Below are 9,453 nucleotides of genomic sequence, written 5' to 3'. Positions count from 1 at the left end.
AAAATATTACAAATAAATTGGAATTATTTATATTAATAACATAAATATTTTACATTTATAAACAAAAGAATTAAAAGAATTATTTTTAATCTGCATATATATAATTTCTATTTAAGGATAGTTTTGTAAGATGCAAAAAGTGCACCTTATTTTTATTTTGCAAGAGAGAAATGTGTATGTTTTGTAAATTGTGGAAAAGTGATACATTTCATANTAATAACATAAATATTTTACATTTATAATTTAAATCAACAAAAGAATTATTTTTAATCTGCATATATATAATTTCTATTTAAGGATAGTTTTGTAAGATGCAAAAAGTGCACCTTATTTTTATTTTGCAAGAGAGAAATGTGTATGTTTTGTAAATTGTGGAAAAGTGATGTTTTTTAGACATTTCATAAAAAAGGAAGTGTCATTTTCTCTTAAAAATACAAAGTACATACACTTTTAATTTGTTGAAATAAATATCTTTTTGTATTTTCAATAATCAGAATTATGTACCAAAAGATAATAATAATAATAATAATAATAATAATAATAATAATAATAATAATACAGATTAGTTTATTGATTTTTTTTGTTAAGGTTGACGTTGACTTTGACTTTGAGTTTTGAGTTACTTCTGATCAAACAAGAAGCAGCTGGATCTGCATATGAAGGAAATGAAATATCTTAGTTGAGAAAAGCTCTGCTGCTAATTGCTTCTAATCATTTGGTTTCTGACTAAATTCTACTTCTAAGGTAAGAATTCAGCTCTATCTCTCTTTCTCTCTTCTTTAATTAGTGAGGTCCAAAATCAGAAGGAGCTGTAATAATATCTGAGAATCAATAAACCACATTTTGGTCCTCATGGCTCTCTATTTTATCCTATTCATTTGTTCTAACTTGTTACTAATTACTTAAGAATAATCATCATTAATGGATTAAAGTATAGTTGTAAATCCATCAAATACTAAGAAACTTGTTTGTGAGAAATTTGTGTGTGCTTCTTTCTGAGACCATTTTGACTATTAATTCTTACTTACATACTACTTCTCTTGTAAACTAATATTGTTATTTACTGGTAACTGTAGGCTCTTATTTAAACCAAAGAAAATATGGCTGCTGCTATTGTGGGAGGGTCATTACTCTCTGCTTCTGTTCAGGTGGTGTTGGATAAGATCATTTCCAATGAGTTCTTGGACTTCTTTAGGAGAAGGAAGCTTAATGTTTCACTTGTTGGAAAGATGAAGATGACATTGCTGAGTGTTCAAGCTGTTCTAAATGATGCTGAGGAGAAGCAGATCACAAATCCTGCTGTCAAGGAATGGCTGAATGAGCTCACACAAGCTGTCTTTGATGCTGAAGATTTGTTGGATGAAATCAACACTGAGGCTCTTGGATGCAAAGTGAAAGCCAGGTATCAAAGTCCATCGTGCAGTGCCAAGGTGCGAAATGTCTTTTCCTCTCGTTTCGGACGATCATATGGTGTGATCAATTCTAAAATGCAGACATTATTTGAAAGACTAGAGCACTTTGCACAGCAAATACACATCCTTCAACTGAAAGAAGGTGTTTCCAACAGTGTTTGGCAAGGGATGCCCACAAGTTCTGTGGTCGACGAATCTGTCATTTATGGAAGAGATGATGAGAGAAAGAAACTTAGAGAGTATTTGCTGTCAGAAGATGTTGGTGCTAGTGGCAATAAAATAGGAGTGATTTCAATTGTCGGCATGGGAGGGATTGGAAAAACAACCATTGCTAAACTCCTATACAATGATGATGAAGTTAAAGACAAGTTTGATTTAAAAGCATGGGCATGTGTTTCAAAGGATTTTGATGTTTTCAGGGTCACTAAGACTGTGCTTGAATCGGTTACCTCAAAAACAACAAATACTGATAACTTGAATACTCTGCAAGTGGAATTGCAGCAAAGGTTGTGGCGGAAAAGATTTTTGCTAGTGTTGGATGACATTCGCGGCACAAGCTATGTTGATTGGGCCAATCTAAAGGATATTTTTAATGCTGGAGAAATGGGAAGTACAATCATTGTCACAACACGAGATGAAAACGTTGCAAAAGCTATGCAAACCTTTCCTATCTTCCATTTGACATCTCTTGATAGTGAAGATTGCTGGTCTTTACTTGCTGAACACGCATTTGGAGCAAATAATTCCAGTGAACGGTCCAACCTAGAAGGAATTGGAAGAGAAATTGTGAAAAAATGTGATGGTTTGCCTTTAGCTGCAGTTGCATTGGGGGGTCTTCTTCGCACCAAATTGTCGAAAAATGATTGGAATAAGGTACTTAGAAGTAACATTTGGGATCTGCCAAATTTGAATGTGCAACCTGCTCTGCTACTAAGCTATCATTTCCTTCCGGCTACTTTGAAACGTTGCTTTGCTTACTGTTCAATTTTTCCAAAGAACTCAGCCTTAGAAAAAGAGATGGTAGTTCGGCTATGGATCGCAGAAGGCTTAGTACATGTGTCAAAAAGTAAGAAAATCCTGGAAGAAGTTGGTGACGAATACTTTGATGAACTAGTATCAAGGTCACTAATTCGTCGACGGTCCATGGATGGGAAAAGCTTCGAAATGCATGACCTCATCAATGATTTAGCTGCAATGGTTTCATCTGCTTATTGTATCAGGTATGAGGATCAAAAGGCACTTGAAAATCCGAAAAAAGTTCGACATTTGTCATACAACAGAAGTTGGTATGACTATTTCAATAAATTTAATTCCTTTTATGGTTTAGAAGGCCTGCGCACCTTCCTTCCCTTACCATTGAATGGATGGTCATTTGACTATTACCTATCAAACAAGGTAATATATGACTTGTTGCCCAAGTTAAAACAGTTGCGGGTATTATCTTTGTCACACTACAAGAATATCTCTGAGTTACCAGACTCCATTGGAGGTTTAAAACATTTGCGGCATCTAGATCTCTCTGGCACTAACATTAAAAGGTTGCCTTCTGTGATTTGCAAGCTCTACAATCTACAGACCTTGCTGTTGTCTGATTGTAAGTTTCTCACTGAATTACCTGAGGAGATAGGAATGTTGGTGAATCTTCGCCACCTCGACATTAGTGGAACTCAATTGCAGGAGATACCGGCACAAATAGCAAGACTAGAAAATCTCCAAACTTTATCTGGGTTTGTTGTTAGCAGACAGCAAAATGGATTGAAGGTGGGAGAATTGCAAAAATTTCCCAATTTGCAGGGGAAGCTCTGCATTTCAAAGCTACAAAACATTGTCGACCCTTGTGATGCTTCACAAGCCAATATGAAGAAGAAAGAACAAATTGAAGATCTATCATTAGAATGGGATAGCTGCACTGCTCAAGAGTCCCAACATCTTGTATTGGAGCACCTGCAGCCTTCAACAAACTTGAAGAAACTAACCATCAAATTCTATGGTGGAACCTGGTTTCCCAACTGGTTAGGTAATTCCTCATTTGCAAACATGGTGTATTTGTGCATCCGAAGTTGTCACTATTGTTCATTACTACCACCTGTTGGACAGCTTCATAATCTTAAAGAACTCATCATATTTGATATTATCTCAGTGAAGACTATTGGTCCTGAATTTTATGGATGCTGTTCTCCTTCATTTCAACCATTTCCCTCCTTGGAGACACTGAGTTTTGGAGAGATGCCGGCGTGGGAGGAATGGAACTTCATGGGTGGTATAGCTACACACTTCCCTCGTCTTTCTCATCTGTCTCTAAGCGATTGTCCGAAACTCAAAGGAAATTTACCCAGCAACCTTCCTTCCTTGACTAAACTTCATTTGTCCAGTTGTTCTCTACTTGAGTCACAATTTTCTGTTGAACTGGATAACAGAAACATTATCAATGCATCAAATCTATTCAGTGAATTAATGCTTGGTCTTAATTCTCTTGAACAATTACATATCGAAGGCATTCCTTCTCGGACCGCCTTCCCTAGAGATGGTCTGCCGGAAACGTTAAGAGTTCTGTTCCTCAAAAATTGTGAGAACTTTGAATTTCCAAATCATGAATCCCTGCGTAGTTACACGGCACTTGAATCTTTGACAATATGGAATAGTTGTTGCTCACTGACATCATTTCCCTTAGGCTCTCTCCCTGTGCTCAAGTGGCTCTACTTTATAGAATGTAAGAATCTGAAATCATTTTCAATTTCAGAAGAAGAAGATGCACTCCAGTGTCTCACATTTCTTCAAGGTTTCTACATTCTAGAATGTCCTGAACTTGAATCATTTCCTCATCTTGGATTGCCGACTCCTAAGCTCAGACGTTTTTGGGTGTCATATTGCAACAAGCTTAATTCACTACCAGAACCGGTTAATGCTCTTGTTGGCCTTCAAGAATTGACAGTTCTTAACCTCCCAAGTATGCAATTTTTTGCAAATGAAGGTCTTCCTATCAGTTTGCGAACACTTCGAATCGGCAATCTTGGAGGGATTTTCTCAAATGCAGATATCATTAAATGGGGCCTTGACCATCTTACTTGCCTTTCAGAGTTAGAAATTGAAGGTGGTTATCTGGTTAACATGATAATGAAGATGGAAGTGCCACTATTACCCTCTACTCTTATCTCCCTACACATCTATCATCTTGATGGTATAAGACATTTGGATGGGAAATGGCTTCAGAATCTGACTTCTCTTGAATGTCTTAAGATCTCATCTTGTGATAGCTTGGAGTCATTGCCACAAGAAGGATTGCCTTCATCTCTTTCGGTATTGACTATAGGGAGTTGTCCATTGTTAGAAGCGAGTTGGTCTCACATTTCTTCAAGGTTTCTACATTCTAGAATGGCCTAAAGTTGCTCACATAGTCACATTCCTTGCATTATTATGGATAAGAAGGTCATCATTTGAGTGTCTAGGTGAGCCATTGAAATATTATGAATGTGTAGAGTCGTATCCTTATAACACCATTGACTCTTGAATTTTACTTGTTTCATAGGTTGTAGCAAACTATTTGTGAACCATGCTTGTGGAGTTGGGGGAAACTTGCTGTAACTTGATGCAGAGGATAATATTCTCCATCGGATTTTGGTGTGTGCATACCATTTTTGTTTTGGAAATATGCAAACATTTTTTCACTTGATGTGGTAGTATGTTATAAATTTATGACAAAATACATGACTTGTAAGAGTTGTTTTAATTAAGTTAATTAATCGACTGATCTTTATTATTAGCATCAAAGCAAATAACAATAGAATCTTTGTATGTATTTGATGGAATAATTTTCTTTCATTTTTCGTTTTTTAATTCACTTTCCTTCATTGCGTAGGTTTTAGCAGAAAATGCTTGATTGCCACTACTTGAGGGGAAAAAAATTAATAACTTGTTAACTTAATTGGCAGTGTTACTTGATAAAGAGAAGCTCACAGCATATGGTGCAACCTCATGCAGCCAAATTCAGCTCATGCATGCATGGTTGGCGTGACTAAATTAAGTAGATGATAGTTGTAGAGTTAGTTATTGTTACTTGCCACGTAGGATCAGTTAGTTAGAGGCTAAGTTAGTTCACTTAGTTGTAGTTTGCTGCTATATAAGCCACGTGTATCAGCTAGTTCTTATTAAAACCACAGTAACTTTATGTTTAAAACATAAAGAAATAAGAGAAATTGTATTGGATTACTTGGTGTATTTACAAACTTTTAAACGCTTGACTGTACTTGAAACACAAGATCATTTTTATTCGACAAATTGATAGGTGGTATTTAAGAACAAAATAAATACTATTCAATAAAATTAGAGAAATTATACTAGCTTTTAGGAGATTTTAGCAAAGAAAGAAAAAGAAAATGTAATATATTGAATCTTATGTTTTTGAAAAATCATAACGAACTTTTATTGAGTCTTGGCCATTTTTTTATTTTTTAGGCTGAACAACTTTTTTTTTTTTTTCTATATTGTTATCTTTCTTTATGGAATATCTTTCTTTTGGAAGACTTGCATCCTAAAAAGTACAAAACATCAAGCAAATTAAAATAATAAACATGAACAAATGACACCAAGAAATAATACTTATTCTTATGTAGGTTTATCAGTTTTTTTTTCTTTATTCTTCTTTCTAGTTTTTTTTTATTTCTTCTAGATTTTTTCTCTTCCGACTATACATAAAAAAAATTAACTAAAAATAGAATATATTTTTAAATAAATAAATAATTTTTGAAACTTATTTATTGTCAGAATCAGTCTCTAATTCTAAAGATGAATCCAGTATAGCATATTTTTTATTTTTGGTTTTTATCCTGAAAAGGCACAAAAACATCAGGCATAAATACAATAAATTTTTTAGAAAAGGACAAATTAGCCCATGACTTTTTACTCCGCAGACATTTTAGTCTTTCACCATTGAAAAATACTTTTAAGTCCCTGACGTCTTTAAAAATTGGACGGATCAGTCCCTCCGTCCATAAGGCACCGTCAGACCCAACAGAAAAAGCTGACGTGTCTCCCCCTCTTCTTACCTGGCATCACAGCTTCCCACGTGGCACGTTAATTGGATGGAGCTTTTGAAAAATGGACACATAAGTCCCTGTCGATCAAAACGACGTCGAATTCTAATTACATTATGGGGCTATGCCGTTAAACAGGTGTGGTTTGTGCTAGTTATGAAGTACCAAATGTTGATATTTTTTTTTGAATGAATCAGGTTAACCAGTATTTCAACTCTCACCTTAGAGAAATTATCTTATGCAATAGTGTATTGGAGAACATGAACATTTTGACTTTGAACGTGTTTGAAACATGCAACTAATTTAATTTTAACTAATTAAGATGTTAACTTTCTAAGTAGGAAGATAGGTAGTTAGATCCTACTAGGTTGTGTAAGTGAAGAAGTAAAGAAGCAAGCTTCAAGTTGATAATCTTGAAGTAGGCTTTTGCAACAATGCAGTGAGAAAAATCTCAACATTCTTCATGCCACTAGCATCCGTCTTATTCCCAGTGGACCACTTCACCTTCTTATAACCTAATTTCCCAATCAATGGCGCATACAGCTTTTCAAGATCCACCCCTTTGCTGAATAATCTGTCAATCCACAAGTACCCTCCACTTCTCAAAACCCTATCCACATCAAATAGCAAGAACTCCATCATCGTTACCGGAATTATTATTACGTTTATTATTATTATTACATGATCATCAATTACTATCTCTAGTATTATTATTACTATTATTAATTATGAAGCATGGAAATCAAAGGCGGTTTTGATTTTACATTAAGTTACATATATATTAGTAATATCATTATGCATTAGGTTATATATATATATATATATATATATATATATATATATATGATTAGCATATGCGAGAGAAAAGGAAAAAGAAAACGGGAGAGAGAAGAACGTTACCGCGAAAGACCGTAAACCCATCAAACTTCCGACTTCAATTTCTTGCAATCCGTAACTCCAATAAAAAATCTAATCCGGTAAAAGTATTCGTATCCTCATCTTTTATACGTTGGTACCATTTTTGACCAGTAGAAGTTGACGATAACGTAGCTCATCTACCCCTTGAGTTTGACCAACTGGAGTTTTAGGAGGCATAGACGATTCTAGACATTTTCTTCTTCGATAGCTCAGTCAAAAAGTTTCTCCGGTGCTTCGAATATTTTGATTCTGTACGAAGGTATGGTTTTAGTTTCTCGTAGTTAATGTTTAATGTCACGTGAAAACTTAGGCTAGAAGACCTTAAGATAGGAATGAATTGAATGTATAATTGATGGATTGTGCATATGGGATAAAATGTGTGGTTTAGCTGTTGTTAATAATTTGCTGTTGAAGTTGGTCGGTTTGGAAAAGATTTAATATTGGTATTTGTTTGATTTTGAAATAATTTGTTACTGGAAATGATTTGAAGGACTGAGAGGTGTTTGATTTGATAGTTGGGACCCTTGAAGGGTGGCAGAAATTCGAGCTTTAGAGGAGATACTGCCAAAACTTCTATAAGAATTGGAGTTTTGATTTGAGGTGTTATTTTAAAAAGGAAAGAGATTATTATGTGACTTGTGTATTTGAGACTATTTGTTGACCCTCTGTCGCAAGATGTGACCGGGCACTTTAACTCCCCGGATTTCTCCATGGGCATGTATATATATATATATATATATATGAATATTGAATATTATATTTGAGTTTGGAGTTCGACTCCATGGAATACTATATTATTGAGCTTGGAGTGTGACTCCATGGAATATTATATTTGAGCTTGGAGTTTGACTCCATGGAATACTATTGAGCTTGGGGATGCGCACATAGAGGGACTGTCCAGTGGTTAACTACCAGGACATGTCGGGTTGGCTGTATTACCGACAGATGAGACTCATCAGCCATAGGACAGACATACATCATATGCATTTGTTTGTTTGCTTGAATGTGCATTGTTTTGGTTTGCTTAAGTTTAATTCTGCTTATCCGCTACTTGTTCTACTTGCTGTAAATGCTTTTCTATCTGTGTTTTCCTTGCTTGAACTGTATGTGTATGTTTTCTGAGAAATTCCTCTTGACGAAGGTGTGAGGGGAGAGGGTTGTTCCACCAGTGATTCGGAGGTTTGGAGGCGACAGAAAGTGAAGTATTAAGTTAGATTTAGAACTAGAATACCTTAGATAACTTACCTAACTTTTAGTTTAGTTTATTTTATTTAAGAATGATTTTGAGTGTCAGAGTTCTAGGAATGCCTCTGGCTTTCCCGAGACCTTTTATATTAACTATGCGGACACCTTTACCATACTGAGAACCTCCGGTTCTCATTCCATACTATGTTGTTGTTTTTCAGATGCAGGTCAAAAGGTACCTCATTAGGCGTCTGGACACCTGAAGCGAAGTGGTTACTGTGTTATTTTGTTGTGCAGTGATGTATATACACGTACTTAGCTTTCTCTCCACATAACTTATTCTTTTTTATCCTCTTAGAGGTTTATGGAGAGGTAGAATTTTGTTTATGTACATCTTGGGTTTTGGATATGTATATATATATATATATGTAAATATTCTCCGGCCAGCCTTGACTTCGCAGACTGAGTTAGGAGCTTGTTATTTTGTACCTATGGCTTTCGATTCCTACTTTTATTGTCTTACATTTTATAGTTATAGTTTGCCTCACACGCAAGTTGTTTCGTTTCCGGAGCGTGGCGCTTTTCATTTTGCGATTTTGTTTTACCCATTTTTCAAGGCTCCTAGTCTATTATATTCTTTCTACTATTATAAGTATGTATTTTAATTTTTAGAAGTCGTAATACCTCGCCACCTCTATTTTACGACTTAAGTGTAAAGTTTTGGGTGGTAGGGTGTTACATTATGGTATCAGAACAGTTCATTCCTGTAGAACCTGAGGGATGGACTGATTATGCTTCTGGGCATACTCTGGGTGTGTGTATGTCCTATTAGGATATCTGATTTATATATGTGACATAAATGTTCATGAGCATGCATCTGGAACTTGAAGCATTAAACTTGCGATATT

At 35.2% G+C, this 9,453-nt stretch overlaps 2 protein-coding genes across 6 annotated transcripts in view; one reads left to right on the top strand and one right to left on the bottom strand.

Moving 5' to 3' along the window:
- On the top strand, positions 642 to 5,618 carry LOC107624321 (putative disease resistance protein At3g14460). 5 transcript variants are annotated; one of them, XR_002355825.1, is made up of 4 exons: positions 642 to 744; positions 1,077 to 4,858; positions 4,939 to 5,030; positions 5,269 to 5,618. XR_002355825.1 is itself a non-coding variant. In XM_021113708.1 (2 exons), the coding sequence occupies exon 2, from the start codon at positions 1,101 to 1,103 to the stop codon at positions 4,791 to 4,793; it is 3,693 nt and encodes a 1,230-aa protein (XP_020969367.1). In that variant the 5' UTR covers positions 642 to 744; positions 1,077 to 1,100; the 3' UTR covers positions 4,794 to 5,172. The 5 variants fall into 5 exon arrangements, 2 of the variants coding, with proteins under 2 accessions (XP_020969367.1, XP_020969368.1); XR_002355823.1 differs by having other exon boundaries at positions 4,939 to 5,618; XR_002355824.1 differs by having other exon boundaries at positions 1,077 to 5,030.
- The window catches only part of LOC107621431, a 10,690-nt gene continuing 8,011 nt past the window's right edge, over positions 6,775 to 9,453 (bottom strand). The window contains exon 4 of the mRNA XM_016323453.2: positions 6,775 to 7,098. Within this exon, the coding sequence (XP_016178939.1) occupies positions 6,842 to 7,098 (257 nt within the window). The 3' untranslated portion in view covers positions 6,775 to 6,841. The remainder of the gene's footprint in view (positions 7,099 to 9,453) is intronic.

Source organism: Arachis ipaensis, chromosome B10, assembly GCF_000816755.2.
Source record: "Arachis ipaensis cultivar K30076 chromosome B10, Araip1.1, whole genome shotgun sequence".
NCBI classification, from domain to species: domain Eukaryota; kingdom Viridiplantae; phylum Streptophyta; class Magnoliopsida; order Fabales; family Fabaceae; genus Arachis; species Arachis ipaensis.
The sequence above is the reverse complement of the archived record's forward strand: the minus strand, read 5'-3'. Positions and strand labels throughout refer to the sequence as shown.

What these genes read in the sequence shown, in the direction of transcription:
- LOC107624321 (XM_021113708.1), top strand. Translation starts at nt 1,101, where the DNA reads ATGGCTGCTGCTATTGTGGGAGGGTCATTACTCTCTGCTTCTGTTCAG.